Below are 17,094 nucleotides of genomic sequence, written 5' to 3' on the forward strand. Positions count from 1 at the left end.
AGAGAAAGGAGGAAAGGCAGAGAGCCATCATTATCTTGTGACTGGTGCAAGCACTGACAGGAGCAAACGCACTGCAGCACCAACCCACTTGTTTTGAAGGCAGCCACAGAGCGCCCCAAGCTGTAAAGGGAAAGCAGTGAATCAGCAAGGGCCACGACAGTCCACTGAGAACGGCGTGGTGCAGAAAGCTGACAGCAGAAAGGTGACGCCCCTCCCTGGCACAAAAGAGGAGACACTCCTTTGTTTATAAACACATCGGAGACAATCAGGTTACTGTGGAAAGTCATTTTATTTCAGAATTTCACACACTCTGTCACATGCACTTGAGACTTTCTCCCTTACAAGTCCACAGCCTCCAGACCTAGGAGCAACGGGGCATCATCTCTTTACTGCACACTGCAAGTACCCATACACAGAGTGCAGGTTGAGAGGCAGCAAGCAGCCTCTTGGTTCAGTAATTGCTTCTGAACACTTTAAAATAAATTCATCCAAGCCGAAAGGTTAGTGGTAAAGCTCAGCAGCAGTGAAAAGCCACTGCTGAGCAAGTTGGTCCTTGCCCCGCACGTACAGGGAACCAGATGACAATCTCGTGAGAAGCTTGTGGAAGCTAAGCTACAGCTGAACACACCAAGGCATTCCAGGAGCCCAGACAGCAAGCAGGCAATGCATGCTCTGAGCCCCTTACAATCAATTTGTCTCTGAGCTGCTCTGCCAGGAAGGTGGCCAAGAGCTGCCCTTTTCACATTCGTCTTTCCTGCTCTGTGCTACAGCTCCGATGAGAAAGGAGCCAACCTGTGATTCAGCCCTCCTGGATGTATATAAACATATGCACCCAATGTAACACTGAAAGGTGCTGATTCAAAAGACTTTGCAACAACCCATTTGTCCGCAAGCTTCATACAACTTTACTGTAAATTTCCTGCATAGTTGCTCTGCTCCTTCTTCCCTGCCTTTATCACCCCTTCCACTTGACCCTGCTCCTGAAACACTCCTCATTGCAAGTGTCCCTCTGACCCATTACATCTTTGGCCTTTGCTGAGACTGCCACTGCCAGGGCAGCTGCTGCCCATGGTGGTGGTTGTCCGTAGGAGGGGAGCTTCTGCCTCCCAGGAACAGGCTTGTGGCTAGCTCAGAACAGGGTAAAACTGAAGGGAAGAAACGACAGACGTGATTCAAGTGAAGTGGAGAAAAGTCTACAGAAAAAGCAAAAAGGCAGCTTCAGTCTCCATTTGATACACAAATTGAGCTCAATAGCAGCAAGAAATGGCCATAAAATATTAATTCATTAGGTTGCCAGGAAGAAGTAAAAGCATTCATGTGAAAAATTCCATATACAGATATGTAAGTGGCAACTGTTCTTAAGCAGCTCAGACAGTGGCTTCCTCCTGCTTACGTCTCACCTTCGCAATTATAGTCTCTATCATTCCAAACCATGCTGCTGCTCAGTTCCACATGAAGACCATGGCATTGGATTCAGCACCAAGTGATGGTGAGATCACACTGAATAAATGAAAACAGAAGGGGAACGCCTGACAACCCCGATACGTTAATATTTTTCTTGACCTTCAAGTAATGAGAAGAAAGGGGAATTTCCCCAGACAGCCTGTGGGCTCCAAGTCTTATCCATCTGCTTTTAGGCAAGGAAGGCTGACAGAAAAGCAGTGGAGGGCAGGGAAAAGTGGGTGTAATCTGGGAACCAGAGTGAAGAGCAATCAACACCTGAGCAACAGTGACTGCTGCACAACATACGAAACACAAAATCATACAAACGGAATTTGTTTACCTTTTAGAGACTACAGACTTTATATATATACACACACACACACACTTTAAAAAGTATGCATCTGGCAGTCTAGAAAATACCTGTAACCTAAGGATTAAATAATTTAAAATGCATCGTCATGTTATCACTGTATACAGAATACTATCTGACACACTAAAATGGACGGATTGTCCGTGAAAGATGCTCCTACCCTCACCTCACCAGCACTGCCTCTAAAAAGAAAACAAGGGGTAAAGACTCTCCTCCTCGGTTCCACTCCTGAAACTCACCTTGAAACTTCCCTGTCAAAGGGAAGTCCTTTGAGGAAGGGAGGAGAAAAGGATACCTGCTCCCTCTGAACTCTGCCTCCTTGGCTAGGGAGGCTGGACAGCAACAGGAAAAAAAGGTACTAAAGATGGGTTATGTTTCTATAACACTGGCTGTGCTTATCATTTGATATGCATAACCCCAGACTCAGGAGGGCTTCCACTCTTTAAAGATAGGAGGCCAAAAGACTGACAGCAGCACAGAGTACATGCAGCTAGTGTAAGAGATACCCACAGTGCATCAGCTGCCCCTGAAAGCCACACCACAGTCCAGCAGTGGATGAGAGGACAGCCAAGGGAGAATGGCCTGATAGCAGAGGTGAACAGGAGTGGGCAGAAGCGCATGATCAATAGGTCCAACCACACAGAGTGGGAAGGTGTGCCCTCACCAGCTTTCTAATGGTAACTGTAAACTGCGAACACTGGAAAGTCAGCACATGGGAATGAGGAAGGGGAAACTGCCTCACCTCTGAGGTGCCAGGGGAGAGAACTAAAGCACACAGTGAGAGCAAATGGCAATGACAGTTCCTTTCTAAATGCCAACTCGGCATATGAATAAGAACATCAGCATATGGAACAGACCCTCTCTGATGACATCATTTTAGCCCTGTCACCCTCGCCAACTTACAGCTGGTGAGAATCTGGCTTACATGTGCTTACTACAAAACCGTCTGAGGCATAAAGTCCTGCTTCCACCTTCTGTAAACCAGAACAGCAAAAAATCCAGAAAAGATGAAAAAATAATCTCTGTTCCCATGTGCACCTCCCACCTATCTTCCATAATCAGCCTCTCCTCCTCTAGGCCAGAGAGACATCTGAGGAGCTGCCTACCTCCCAATTCCCATGGCCATTCCCACCAGCAACACGCAGCAGATCTGGCTAGGCCGGAACAGCAAGCCCTACTCCTTTGGCCTCATCACACAGACACCACAAAAGCTTCTTCCTCCCTGCAGTAACACCTGTGAGAAGTGCCTATACTAGAAGCTGTTACAACAGACTGGACAAGCCATACTCCTGAATCCAGATGACAAAGGATAAGAAGGCTCTGTAGGAGCCAGAACCATATGCATTTTCATCTTTAAAGAACTATTGCAGTAAATACTGTTAATCATGATGTACTCAGACGTACAACATACAGCCTTAACAAGAACACCTCATTCAGTCTGCTCTGCATGACTTGGTTAAAAAAAAAAAAAAAAAAAAAAAGGGAAAGTGAGAGTGTGGTACAGCAGAGAAAAAGAAATACGAGGACAAAATCTGACCCAAGGAAAAGAAAGGACTTCAGTGCAAGTCTGCTGAATTTGTCACTGGATTCACCAGCCCACTTCCACCTTCTTCAGAACAAAATGGATTCAGTGCAGCAAGAAAGACTCACTACAGGGGAAAGAAGTGCATAGTTGTGTTGTTGGTTGGGTTTGTTGTTGTTTTGTTTTTGTAGACACTTAAGCATCAGCAAGACTTATTCAGTGATCTTACAGCTGCAATTTAAGCCTCTTTTCCACAGCCAATGGGTACCTGCTGGGGTACAGATGGTGGAAATGGACCAGTAGCACCAAGAAATCCAGCGGGAGCAACAACTCCACAGCAGGAAATAAAAATGAAACAAAAGTAGATAGTGTGAGAGAGGGGGGGGGGATGGTGCAGGAGGAGACACATTTCAAAGTCCACCTTGGCTAAATCCTATCAATGTTTCCCCAGTTAAGGCCCCATTACGTCTGGAGTAAAACCTCCGGCTCTGACAGAGAGCTGTAGAGGGTGTAGCCCAATTCATCCACTTCTTCTGGGGTGAGCTCTGAAAACAAGTTCACCTTGGGGTTCAGAGCACTCGGGAGGACACCTGCCTCCAAGTAGCGGATCAAGCCCTTCAGCGCTTGCAGGAAGCGATCAGCCAGCATGTCCTGGGACCAGTTGGACTCCTCTTGGGACAGGTGCAGGATGACATTGGTGAGCTGGCTGGCAGTGAGGTGACCCAGGGCTGGGTTCAACTTGCATACCGCTTTGAAGATCTTCAGGCACAAGCAACGGCAGCCAGAATCGCACTGGTCCAGGGCCCTGAGGCGAGCTGTTTCTGCTGGCCGCAGACTCAGTCGCCATAGGTTGTCATTCCGGGCCAGTCGATGGGGTTTGGCCACAAGGACGATGTCACCCAGAGTGAGGGATGGTAGGAAGTCAATAAAAAGACGCCGTTCTGGATCATACTGGACTTCCAGTGTCAAATCTGCTGGGGGAGCTGCTGGACGGATCACGTAATCCAAGAGAGACCCAATTGCTGGCCAGTTGATGGATCCAGCTACAACTTTCTCAAAGGTCTCTGCTACAGCTTTGGGGGAAAGGTAACCTCCTACGACACAGCGGTCCCAGTAGCTGCTCCCACGGGGAAAGTACTCTGGGTTTTCTCGACGCACCAAGTAGAAGCCAGGAATGTTCATGATAGTTTCCTCTCCAGGGATGCACGACCACAAGTTCTGCTCCAGCATCAGAGGCACAATAAGCTGGATATGGTCAGCTGTCACTACCTTTCACAAGAGAGAAAAGTCAGTAAGAACAAGCTTTCTCTCCACACCATTTTATTCACCGCCTTTTCGAATGCCCCCTGTTCAAAGAAACTTGGAATAACGGTTCAGCTGTCTCAGTTTCCTCTCTGTGTGGGATTCACAGCCTCTTATTGTCAAAAGACACTTTGATAGCTACTTCCCATCATCAATAAGCAACTCCAAGGCATAATACAAGATAAAACTTATGTGGTACTCACTATTTAGATATCTTCAAATACTTCAGGACCTGATGTGGATTACATACAGAAAAAGAATCATTTTATCTCCTATGGCTCTAAGGTGTGAGATGCAGCTGGCGCAAGGCACAGCAATGCCACACAATAATTTGAAACTGGAGGCATTTCTAGACAAGTTTAAGTTGCCATGTTTTAATTATTCCATGCAAGAGCTAGGTGCTACCCTCACCCTGTCTGCCACATTGATGAGAAAAAGGTCACTAAAGATCTCTTTTCACCGATGTGATTAAGAGCCCAGATCTAAGTTTCACTTGACACTCAGCACTCCATTTCAGAGCTCTGACTCAAACAAAAAAAAGCGTGCCTCTGAATCACTCACTTTAGCCATGGGCATTTTTCCACCGGGCAGATATGCAGCAGGAACTGCTGTTCAGTCAAGGTCTGTCATACATTTAATTTGAAAAAAAAAAAAAAAAAGGAAAAAAAAAAAAGAGTAAGGAAGACCTACATGAATGCAAAGGAGTTCTAAGAGAACTATCTTCTATCTGAAAGAAGATAGAAGGAATGGAGAGAAAACAGAGCTGTACTGAAAAAGCAAAAAGAAAAACACAGCTAAAAGGAAAAGGAACGAACAGCCAGGACAGTCCAGAGAAATGAAAGAGCAAAAATCAAATGCTTTGCAGACAAATTCAGAGCAGCTTGCTCAAGCTTGTCCAAACAGTACTGCAGTAATCAATGCCTGGCTTCACGGTGGGAAACGTGACACCAAGAGCCTTATTACAGAAGAATGTTGTGCTGAGACAGCACTGCCAAGAGGGACGCCTGAAACGCTCCTGCCTCGTCAGCCTGCTGAATAATGACCCATCACGTGGCCCCAGGAATTACCTGCAGATCATCATACAGGCTGCCACTGAGATACATGTCACGCAGGGGCATGTCCGGCAGCTTGGCACGGAGGAAGCTGCGCAGCTCAGCACAGATGTCCACGGCTGCTTGCTTGGCCAGGGCCTGCTCCTCTGTGGGGATAGCTACCTTCCTCCTGTAATAAGCAAACAGCTTTTCTTGCAGAGACAGACGAAGGCGGGATTTTTTCAGCTCCACTTGGCTCCTCTTGGCAGATTGCTTGGGTTTTGTGGGTCGGAAGAAGTCTGCGAGACAGAAGGAAAACTGTTGATTGTCTGTAGCGTTTCACTGTGTAGTGATCTGCAGAAGCACCTCACCTAGATCTCAAAAAGGCTTACAGCAGACATTTTGCAAGCTTTACATTGGTATCAGTCAAAAGAAGAGTACTGAGAATCTTCAAGAACATTAATGGCTATGTGGACAGTTTCTTAGCTACGTTTCATCAAAAATTCAGCACTGTTAGCTGTTCAGCTGCTTTGAACATGATGCCAGACCAATAGATCACCAAAACACCCCTGAACAACCATCAATACATTTTTAACATTATAATGGATTTTTACAACACATTTGCTAAAGCCAGTTGTAACCGGGGTAAGAGATCTGAGATCACACCATTAGGAAAAAAGGCAGTCATCAGGTTTCTGATCATCATATGTGAGAATTGTAAGGTAAACGGTAAAATGATGGATTTTGGAGCCAGCAGAGCTCAGGCAATCATGGCCTTAATTGGAAACCTCCTCAAATTTTAACTGAATGAAGAGCTCAGAGCATGCTCTTATGTGTATAACAGCATCATAACACTTTACATCGCTGCTTAAATTATAAAGCAATGTCTAATCTGCACTTTTTCTCTAATGTCCTCTTTTTCAGGCTGGTTTCCTTAAGGAATGAGCTGGGCATCCCTCTATCTTTCTCAGAGTACTCTTAGCACAGACCTGGACTTTCAGAAGTCATTTATAAGAATTAAGGAAGAATTACAGATCTGGGGGATCCTAAGCCTTTGGAAAGGCTGTAGAATTTAGAGTGCAGGAGAATCTCCCAAATCAGTGGTACTGTTAAAGGCAAGCAGCTGTCACACACTTGTTTGGAAACAGGCACACGGCCACCTCACATCCCATACAGAATGGCTGACCAAACAACACACAGATCCAGCTTGCTCAGCCTCAGCTGCTGCTGTCTTTTGTCTCACTGGAGTCTTTTGGACAGATCTTGGGATTTGTGTGACCAGGAAATAACCCACAAAACCACAAAGTCATTTTATTGACTATTCATGAAACAACTTATTTTTTCCACCTTGCGTTTTAATTTATTTTTAAGCCAAATACGTGAGATAGTCTTAATAAGTACTTTGGGCCCCAATCTTCATCTTTGGTGGGTCTGATCAAATGGTCTACGTTCCCCTTTAACAAAGCTGTCCAGTTATTTAATACTTCCTCAGCAGAAAATCTATTACCATCCCAAAGCTGAATTTCTTGTAGAACCTGGGAAGTTAAAGCTTGATTGTTATTTTGCTGTTCCAAAGTCAGCCTAATAACATCCCCCACTTTTTTTTTTTGTTTCAAATCTAAGTGTAAAACTCCCAAAATCTCCTAAAATCAAACCAGTGAGAAACAACAAACTAACACAAAAATTCACATTAAAAAACACTTAAGGATTGAATTGCTTATCACTGCACTTGGAAAGACAACTGCCCAGTGCCTTTTTCGATGAAGACTAGCTTAATGATAAGCAGCACTAAAAAGGCCAAAAGTGTTACAGAAATTATTAGAAAGATCATAGAAATAACATGGAAAATAACATAATAAATGACTAGCACAGCCAAGCTCAAAGAGGGGAGATTTAGGTTAGATATAAGGAAAAAGTCTGGTGAGGCACTGGAACAGGTTACCTAGTGACAACGTTGATGCCCCATCCCTGGAAGCTTTCAAGGCCAGGCTGGATCAGTCCCTGGGCAACCTGAACTAGCTGTGGATGTCCCTGTTAACTGCAGGAGAGTTGGACTAGATGGCGTTCAGAAGTCCCATCTAACTCTAAGGATTCTGTGATTCTACGATTCGCCACTAAGTATTCTCTTTAGAAGAGGCAAATGAATTCGAAAGGACCAAAGAAAAGCAACAAAGAGTTTCAAAGAAAAGTCTGAAGGAGAATAAAATTCAAGTCCATGAAATGAAAGAAATAAGAAATGCCAATAAGAGATGACTATTACTCACTAATTCCCAATCTGACTTCTAATCCTGGAAGCTAACAATAGATCAACTTAAACAAAAGCAGCAAAATACTAGGCTAGAGAGAGCATTCTCTTCTTCCATATTCCTTTAAAGGATTAACAGGGTAGACAGGCCAAGATGATTCAGCAACACAGAAATGCCACACTGCTCTGTACCTGTGGCCGTGGCCGAAGTGTCAGTGGGAAGGGTCTGCAGGGAGCGGCTGAGATTAGTCTTCATGTCCTGGCTCAGTAAGCGTGAGGAGGATCCCAACCAGTTTGGCTCTTCCCAGCTTCTCTTTCCTGACTGGTTCAAGCGAGTGGGGCTGCTGGGAGCACTGATTGCACGGTCATACATCTAAAGGAACATCACCAGGCACAGTTTCAGTCGATAAGGGCCCAGTGTTTTTGCGTTCTTCCCCATCTAATGCCAACATCCCGTGTCCTTTCACTTCTCTCCCCACATCACCAGCTCACCCGTTTGACAGCCAGCGTGGCAATGCCCAGCATCGCAGCTCCACCCACGCCCAGCACCAGCCGGGCGTTGGACAGCACAAAGTCGATGGCTGTGCCAATGCCATTGTCGTCTTTTTTGCCTTTGCGCGGCCCAGCGCCTGCCATCTCACCTGGAAGGGAGCATCAAACAAATGGGTCACAACAAGGTAACTCTAGCTGGTGCTTTTCAGCCGGAGCACAGCCATTTTACACCAATTTATCTTCTCATCCTCCGTCTAAGGCCTGCAACTTTGCTCATAGATATGGCTACACAGACTGCCAACCTCTTGTCATTGATGAAATCTCAAGAGCCTCAGAGTATCCACTCTCAGACTTATTTCTGACAACAATTGGTACCAGGTATTTCAAAGACATCTGGGAGTCGGCACTGCAAACCACAGTGCACCACCAAGGGAACAACTCCTCGCTTCCACCTGATATTTACTTCTGCCCTCAAGGCTGCTGGGTTTGGTTGTCATACAAGCCCTGTATAACACAAATGTTAATGTTCTCTTATATATGCACTTTGTTTTTGTTTTTTTTTTTTCCAAATCCCATTTAACCTCTGACCTTTATGTTTAAATTCAGAGAGATTCCCTGGTCAACCACACATACAAAATGCATTTTGCCACTGCTCTGCACATGGGTGGCTTGAAACTGAAAGAAAACACCAGAAAACTCTCCCAGTTTAAGATTACATTTCTAAGGTAAAGGCACCTGACGGGTCAGAGCCTGACTGAACTTATGCATTTTCTAAAGTGAAGTTACCGCTTAAAAATGAACGTGTCTAATCATCTGATCAGGAATCCAGGCAATCTGCATCACAAGGCAAAATATAATGTGCTTGCACAAAGTTAACTGCCATGTAACCATGAAGAACAGGGCTATATCAGCATAAGGAACCTACCTGTGACCTAAAGCATTTGTTCAGAGAACAGGAGAGCCCTCCTGGTGTGGCTGTGGAGGCACCTTCTGGCCAATTTCAATGTAGCAGTGGGCAGGAAGCAGTCATCATCCCGCGGTAGGTGAGAGGATTTTAGAAAAAAAAGGGCAGTGGGGGAGGCAGCAAAGCTCTACACCAGGCCCCCCAGCTTGCTCTGCAGGAAAGCCTGCCCCTTCTCCAGCTGCCTCTCCTTATCCTCCAGCCGCTGCAGCCCCCGGTTCTTGCGAAACTCACGGCGGATGGAAGCCAGGTAGAAATCCCGGTCGGTGTAGCGCAGCCCGCGGCCCTCGCGCAGCAGAGCCCGGTAAAGGGTCAGGACGGCCTGCCGGGACCACGCTGCCATGGGGAACGGCCGACCGACGGCGAGGGGAGGAGCAGGAGGCTGCGGCCAGTTCTCCCTTCCCGGTGGGATGTTCCGGAGCTGCCGGGCCGTCAGCTGAGGGCCCCGAGCCCAGCTGCAGCGGAATCGGCGGGGCTCCGAGGCCTGGTCCGGGCAGCCCGGTACCGCTCTATACCGCTGCCGGCCCGACCTCCCGCACAGGCCGGGAGAGGCACCCTGGGGCCTCACGGCAGCCGCATCCTCCAGACGCCGCTCGCGGGGTCACCCAGCAACATGGCGGATCCGCCTCCGGGTCGTGACCCCAGGACCAGCCAATCCGAGCCGAGGCTCCCAACGGTCTCCCCGCGGAGGACTTCCGGCCGGAGAGGGAGGCGATGGCGGCGAAGCGCTGCTTCCCCCTGGCGGCGGGGCTCCGCCGTATGGCGAGCGAGAGGGGACACGCGGCGCTGCCAGTGCTCCCCCTGCCGGCAGGGAGGAGCACACCAATCCAGTTCTCCCGGTTGAGACTGCGAACGGCCCACCGCCGGGCTGCTGGCAGGGGCTGTGTCCTTCAGTCGTCTGCCACAGCGGGCAGAGGGCGTGCAGGAAGGGGCTGAGGGGGCGGTGGGGAAAGAAGTCCTCAGACCACCGTGCTGGTCCTCACGTGGGGTCGTGACACAAAGCAGCCCAGTGTGGCTGCAGCACGCACAGGTGTTCCCCAGGCATGTGGGCTCAAATGTGCCTGAATGCCGTCAAGTGTGGGAAGAAAGATCACAGAATCATCGAATTGTTAATGCTGGAAAAGACCACTAAAGTCATGGAGTCCAGCCATAAACCTGTGCCTTTAATCACTTTAGACTGTGTCACTGTCAAAGAAGTGAGAAAAGAAGGCTGCGGGGTGACCTCATGGCAGCCTTTCAGTACCTAAAGGGAGCCTACAGACAGGAGGGGAATCAACTCTTTGAAAGGGTTGATGACTGCAGGACAAGGGGAAATGGTTTTAAGTTGAGGGAGGGGAGATTTAGGTTGGATGTCAGGGGGAAGTTCTTTACAGAGAGAGTGGTGAGGTGCTGGAACAGGCTGCCCAGAGAGGCTGTGGATGCCCCGTCCCTGGAGGTGTTCAAGGCCAGGTTGGATGGGGTCCTGGGCAGCCTGGTCTAGTGTTAAATGGGGAGGTTGGTGGCCCTGCATGTGGCAGGGGGTTGGAGATTCATGGTCCTTGAGGTCCCTTCCAACCCTGGCCATTCTGTGATTCTGTGATTCACTTGGTGCCACATCTGCCATTTTCATGGACATCTCCAGGGACACCACCTTCCTGGGCAGCCTGCTCCAGTGCATCAACACTTTTGGAGAAGAAAATTTTCCTCATATCCAATCTGAACCTCCCCTCGTGCAACTTGAGGCCATTCCCTGCTGTCCTATGGCTGTTACCTGGGAGAAGAGGCAAATCCTCACCATGCCACAGCCTCCTTTCAGGTCATTATAGAGAGCAATGAGGTCTCCCCTGAGCTCCTTTTCTCCAGACTGAACAACCCCAATTCCCTCTCAGCCACTCCCCACCAGACTTGTGCTCCAGACCCCTCACAGCTCTGCTGCCCTTCTCTAGACACACTCCAGGGTCTCCATGTCTTTCTGGTAGTGAGGGGCCCAGAACTGAACACTGTACTCAAGGTGCAGCCTCACCAGAGCTGAGTACAGATGGAATGTTTCACTGCAATGGTCTACCTGACCTGTGTACACAAGAAGAAGGGCTGACTCTGTGCTTTTGGAAATACTTTTTCTCTGTGGGTACCTTCAGCTGCCCTGGTACTTTTTGCAGCATAATTCATCAAATTCTGAGTCTTTACCTCCGTGTCTGGAAATCCCTATGGCCACTGAAGGCATTGGGAGGCAGCTGGCAGAGCTGTGCTCTGCCTGAGGGAATGGAAGGAGCCTCCCAGCAACAAAACCCATCTCCGTCCCTTTTTCACCTTTGCCTGCTCTACTATAAACCTATTATAGGGAGCACACATTGTTTCTCCTTCGCCATCTTCTCCCCAAATCCTACCAAAATATAAAATATATCTACATATGCCATGCCTCCCCTGGGTAAGAGGGTGGGAAAGAGAACAAGCTGTGTGTGGCAGAGGAGAGCCACATCACTTCACACTATCCTTAGCGACACCAGATATGATAGTGATAGAACTGAACGGGAAGAAAACCAGGAGCTCTGGACTGGCTTGGTTCTCCTCTTGTTAATTTCCTTTCCGAGATAAATAGCCCCAATCATTTTGATCTCTCTTTGTTAGCGACTTCGCCATGCCCCTAATCAGCCCTTTCCGAGAAAGGCTTGCTTGAACTGCAGACAGTATTCCCAAAGAGGCTACGCTGCTGATTTACATAATAGCATTATCATATTTTCCATATTATTCTCCTCTTCTTCCTTCTGCATGCTAATGTTTTGTGTGTGCTCTTTTCTAACCTGCATCCACTCACAGATTCAGGATTTGTGTGATATTCATACCCTTCCCTAAGCTGCTACAGGCAATCTGGAGCTTCATAATATCTGTGTGGAATTTTTTCTTTCTTTTTTTTTTTCTTACTTGGCATTTGACAAGTTAAACCTTGGCAAACACATGTTGTTGCCCATTTGCCGCATTTGCATTTTACTTACAGTTCTTTCTGATCTCCTAAAGAGTCTATAGCTTTGAGTCATCTTTTAAAAATGTTTAGTATATTGCTCATCCTTTATTTCCAGATCATCTGCTTAGACTCTGAGCTATATGGGACATCAGAGGCAGCCTTCATATTCTCTACCCTTAGCCTTCTGCCAGAATGAACATTGATTTTTGAACTCTCCACTTGAATTGGAGTTGCCACATAAATACTTTGCTGCTCATAACAGCTCTCTGAACAGGTGCACTGATAAGTCCAGTCCCTGAAACTCCAAAGTCTGGATCAAAACTTTCACCTCTACATGTGGCAAATCCCTGATGCAGTACAAATGGGATCAAACTGCTCCAAGATGTGCAGCAGGGTGGGCTTTGAACCAGTGGCACTGTGTTAGGTGATTCCAGCCTTGCTCCCCATGCTCTCCTTCGCTCTGAGTCCCAGGCAGAAGATTTCAGACTGTGCTTCCTCTCAGGATCCACCTGCATGTACTATGAAGGCTGAGTGTGAGAGCTAAGTTGCAACCATGGCACAGGAGACTAAAGTACAGCTCCTTGTTTTGAGCTGCTTAGAATGTGCCAAATGTGCTGACCTTCCTGGGCAAGGTTGCTTTTAGGGACTTTCAGGGACTTTCTGTCCCTTCTTGCTGTGGAAGCCAAGGACCATGGGCTTCCACAAGCACCCCTCCCCATCCTGGCCCCCTTTGGTTGTGCCTGTTTTAGTGTTTTGTTCTGTTTTTTTCTCCCTGGGCCGCTTGCCAGCTCCTGGGCCCTTCGCCAGCAGCTGCGTGCGTGCGTTGTGAACTCCTCCAGCCGTGCTGCTCCGCCTGCCCCCAACTGCCCCAGCACCCCAGGCCTCACTGTGCCTGCCACCACTTCACTGCCGTGTGCTCCACGTGTCTGCGTCACATTCAGTGTGCCCCTTTGGTCTTGTAGAGTGGGCAGGTGTAAAGGCAGAGTGACGTGCATCCATTGCTTTCCCACTGCTGGACTGCTGACAGCATGCTGGGGTTATGAACTTGAATTCTGCCTGCAGACAGCGAAGCAACAGCCCCCTCAGTGCTTCCCAGCCCAGCCTACTCCTCTGTTGACCCCATGACAAGCAGTACCCCTGCAGCCCTGGCGTAGGATGGACTTGTGCTGCTCTGGCAGGATGCTGACCCCTTGTCCCGCTGCCTGCAGTGCTGCTCAGTGTCTGTCCAGGATGCCCTTTCTGCCTTTTGCCTCCCCATGGGCCCTCTGGGAAGGTGGGGTACTTCACAGTGGGCTGAGGGCCCCATGTCTCCAGCCTGCATCCCTGCAAAAAAGCCTTATACTGCAGGCAGAGTAGAGAGTACACCTTCACTGTACGCTCAGAGAACAATAATGGCTTTTGTTTCCCCAAATGACGAATTGAGCTTGTGAAATATCAAAGGCAGCATGGGTTACAAGGCACAACAACCCAGGCTGTTACCTGGGCATAAGGCCAGGTATACCCCTTCCCTGTTTCTCCTGGGAGACTCTGGAACCACAGCTCTGTTGCTGCTGTTTAGGAGCAGGGAAGATAGGTAGTGACCTGCCAGCACCATCTGAGCATGGGCGTAATATCTGTCATGTCTTATCATAAAGAGCCCTTTTGGACCAGTTCAACAGCTTTCTCTTTTGTGCTCCTAGTTCTTGAGCAATTGCAAAGAATAGTGGCATTTGTGCCCTAAGTGGCTGCTTTGCCCTTCTGCATTTTAATGACTTTCCACGATCTGGCAGACTGGAATTTGGTGGAAGGAAAGAAAAAAAGAAAAAATAAAGGAAAAAAAAAAAAAAGAAGAAAAAAAAAAAAACTGGGTTGCTGTTGATAACATAGCAGAAATAATGATATCTTGCTCTTGCTTTCCATCTATGATGTGCCAGCAATGGAGAACAACCAAGGCTGGCGCTGATGGCTCCTTTCCACTGAATCCATCAGCTTTGATGTTGAACAAACACAGCTGAGAAGGAACACAGGTGCTGAGGGAGGAGAGTTCGCTGCCTTTCAAGGTACATTCCTGACGCACAGCCCAGACCCAACCTTCAGTCACAGCTTCAGAGAGCAGCCGGGGAGGAATTCTGAGGGTCTCTTTTTGCCAGGGGTAAGATAGGAAGAGCTCACAGCCCCGCTGCTTCCAAAGTAGAGCTTTCGGCCTCAAGCCCTGGAACCCAGGATCTGCATGCACCGAGCTGCCACTGCACCAAATTCACATTTTGTCCCATTAAATCATGTATCCTCAGTTAGATTAATTTCTGTCCCATTTAGGGACATCTGTCTGGTTTGGGCTTTGCAGCAGTTTGACGTCCAGTCCTGGGCAACAACATGTGCCAAATCCTTTAAAAACACCGACAATCAAACAGAAGTGGGTGGATGTTTTCAACATTCCTTTATTTTTGCATGTGTGCCTGGTTCTTAGTAAGTGTCTGGGGGGAAAAAAAAAAAAGATATGACTGATGATTTGTTGCTCTCTCTTTGGAAAAGGTCCAGACTGTAGAATAGGGCTAAAATGCCAGGAAAGAGCTTGCTGCATAGAGACAGGCTTACAAGGTCTGATTTTATGCATTTTCTGAGCAACACGGTTTCTTTAATTCGAGCTCCTGTAGAAGTCATTTCATATCTTTATTCGGCACAGCTTTGCCACTCTTCTTCTCAGTTTTCCTTATTTTTAGAAAGGTGAAGTGTGGCTCCCAAATTAAATCATTACTGGGATGGATTTCAGCCAAGGGAGTCATGGTCTGAGCCGTAAGGCACAGGAAAGATAAGCAGAAGTGAAACAATGTGGGATTTTTTTTATTTTTTATTTCATTTGGCAGAATGAGGAGAGAGATGGCCTTGAAAGATTTGTGGCTTTACATAGCCATAATGTATTTCAAACAATGGTGGGGACTATGTTATCTCTCTTTGCTAGAAAGGAAAGAAAGAAAGAATGAAAGAAAAGCACACCCAGGGACTTTTGAAACGTCAAGATTGCCAAATTTTCCTTAATTCCAAGAAAGCGTCTATGTTTGGAGTTCTCAGAGATGCTTACAGTAATGGCCCAAACACAGGCTGGAAGGGGCTGATCCTTACCCTTTGCTGACGTGCTTCTGCCTGTCACAAAGGCACCACTCGTGGCAGCCCAGCCCCCAGCCAGCTCCTTGCCCCAGCACTGCCATCCCTCGGGTCACTGCCTTGCTTCAGTGACCCGGAGCCCTTTCCCCAGATGGGACAGCTTTGCTCTGCTGTGCTCCTTGGATGTCATTTTGCAGTGATAGAGCAAAGCTGGCTCCCATGAGATTTGCTGCAGCTGGGGTACGAGCGTGCTGGTGAGCCACACAAACACGTACCAGCGCTGGAAGCAAGCATGCAGCTCCCTTCTGCCATCACTATGGCCAAATCCTCCCTGTCAGGGCACTGGCACCTGCAGCTGAGCACAGAGCTGCTCGACATGGCTGGGGTGGCTGTTCCCAGCTGCTGCCCCAGCTGAGCCACTAGGCTTAGGAAAAAGAAGCAAGCTAATAATTAAAAATTTACTGTCCATGTGAAACAGCTTATTAAGCTTTGCCCTTGTGCTGGGAACAAATGTATCTGAGCAACAAAAACAAACAGCCAGCAAGCCAGACTTAGTATCCCCCTTTCCAGCTCTTTAAGTGATGCTGTAAGTTTATAATAAAGTCATTTTGTTTCTAAGCACTGGTGTTTGGAAGCAGCGTGTCTATCCCCCACATCATCAAAGCCTGGGCAGCCTGACCTGGTAGGTGGCAGCTCTGCCCAGGGCAGGAGTTGGAACTGACTGAGCTTTAAGGTCCCCTTCAACCTGAGCCATTCAGTGATTCTGTGCCACATGCCCTGAACGTTCATGGTTCAATGCAATGTTTAAAGCTGCCTATCCATATCCAAGATGCAGGCTGTGTGTACCACAATCCATTCCAATGCATTTTGAGGGATGCAGGGGCTGACTCTGAAAGAGGGCACAGCCATGTGTCCCCACGCTCAATCCATCAGCTCTGCAAATGAGGGTCCCCACCACAGACCAGTTCATGGAAGAGTTAATCCCTTCTCTAGCTCACACAGCAGAAACTGGTGCTTTCTCGGGGGAGAGGTCTTGGTGTTTGTCAATGTCTTGTCTTAAAATGTGGTAAGACATCATGAAATACCATTTACATTGCTCCTTAATATAAATGTCAGGAAAAGATTTTGTACTAGAGGCAAGATGAATCCATGTGAGAATCTTTGACCGAGTCAACTCTCATTTCTTAAACTGTCTAGCTAAGTTGCCGTGGGCCCAAGCACTCAGACTTGTCTTCCCTTTTTGAACACCTGCAAGTTCACAGACTTTTTGGTGACCACCTATTTTTAGAATGCTCCCTATTGGGGTGCAAAAAGACAGCAACCAGTAGGAATGCTAAAAATTCTTCATATAAAATGTTATCTGTTAATTTTGAGTGTGTGTTCATTCCAGGCTCTTTGCTCCAGAAAGAAAGACAGAAGCAGCAGTGAGGCATCAGTGATGGATGATGAAATTCCAGTTTGATGGAAAGCCTCTCGCAAGGGGGAAAATAAAAACCTCAGAAGGCTGTAGAAGAAAGGAAGAAGAGAAAATGGATCTCGATCCCTACAACAACCTGAAAGGAAGCTGTACTGAAGTGGAGTTGGCCTCTTCTCCCATGTAACAGTGATAGGATGAGAGGGAATGGCCCCAAGGTGCACCAGGAGAGACTCAGGTTGGGTGTTAGGAAAAACAGCTTATCCAAAAGAGCGGTGCTGCAGTGGTACAG

General features: G+C 47.7%; 2 protein-coding genes across 2 annotated transcripts; both read right to left on the minus strand.

The window, feature by feature from the left end:
- Positions 1 to 297: 297 nt before the first annotated feature.
- On the minus strand, positions 298 to 9,443 carry MIEF1 (mitochondrial elongation factor 1). Its single transcript, XM_048964466.1, has 5 exons — positions 9,331 to 9,443; positions 8,406 to 8,554; positions 8,106 to 8,286; positions 5,705 to 5,967; positions 298 to 4,604 (listed from the first exon to the last, which is right to left on the minus strand). The coding sequence occupies exons 2-5, from the start codon at positions 8,547 to 8,549 to the stop codon at positions 3,798 to 3,800; spliced, it is 1,395 nt and encodes a 464-aa protein (XP_048820423.1). The 5' UTR covers positions 8,550 to 8,554; positions 9,331 to 9,443; the 3' UTR covers positions 298 to 3,797.
- Positions 9,444 to 9,484: 41 nt separating this feature from the next.
- On the minus strand, positions 9,485 to 10,028 carry LOC125701917 (MIEF1 upstream open reading frame protein-like). The gene has a single exon (XM_048964478.1). It carries the CDS (start codon positions 9,707 to 9,709, stop codon positions 9,497 to 9,499), a length of 213 nt encoding a protein of 70 aa, XP_048820435.1. The 5' UTR covers positions 9,710 to 10,028; the 3' UTR covers positions 9,485 to 9,496.
- Between the last annotated feature and the right edge of the window lie 7,066 nt (positions 10,029 to 17,094).

The sequence above is a fragment of the Lagopus muta genome, chromosome 1, assembly GCF_023343835.1.
Source record: "Lagopus muta isolate bLagMut1 chromosome 1, bLagMut1 primary, whole genome shotgun sequence".
NCBI lineage: Eukaryota > Metazoa > Chordata > Aves > Galliformes > Phasianidae > Lagopus > Lagopus muta.

Bases quoted from the DNA above. Each gene is read 5' to 3' on its own strand.
- LOC125701917 (XM_048964478.1), bottom strand. From the start codon at position 9,709: ATGGCAGCGTGGTCCCGGCAGGCCGTCCTGACCCTTTACCGGGCTCTG.
- MIEF1 (XM_048964466.1), bottom strand. From the start codon at position 8,549: ATGGCAGGCGCTGGGCCGCGCAAAGGCAAAAAAGACGACAATGGCATT. The intron at 8,287-8,405 runs GTGAGCTGGTGA...ATGTTCCTTTAG, and splicing joins CCACGCTGGCTGTCAAACGG to ATGTATGACCGTGCAATCAG. The intron at 4,605-5,704 runs GTAATTCCTGGG...CTCTTGTGAAAG, and splicing joins GCCTGTATGATGATCTGCAG to GTAGTGACAGCTGACCATAT.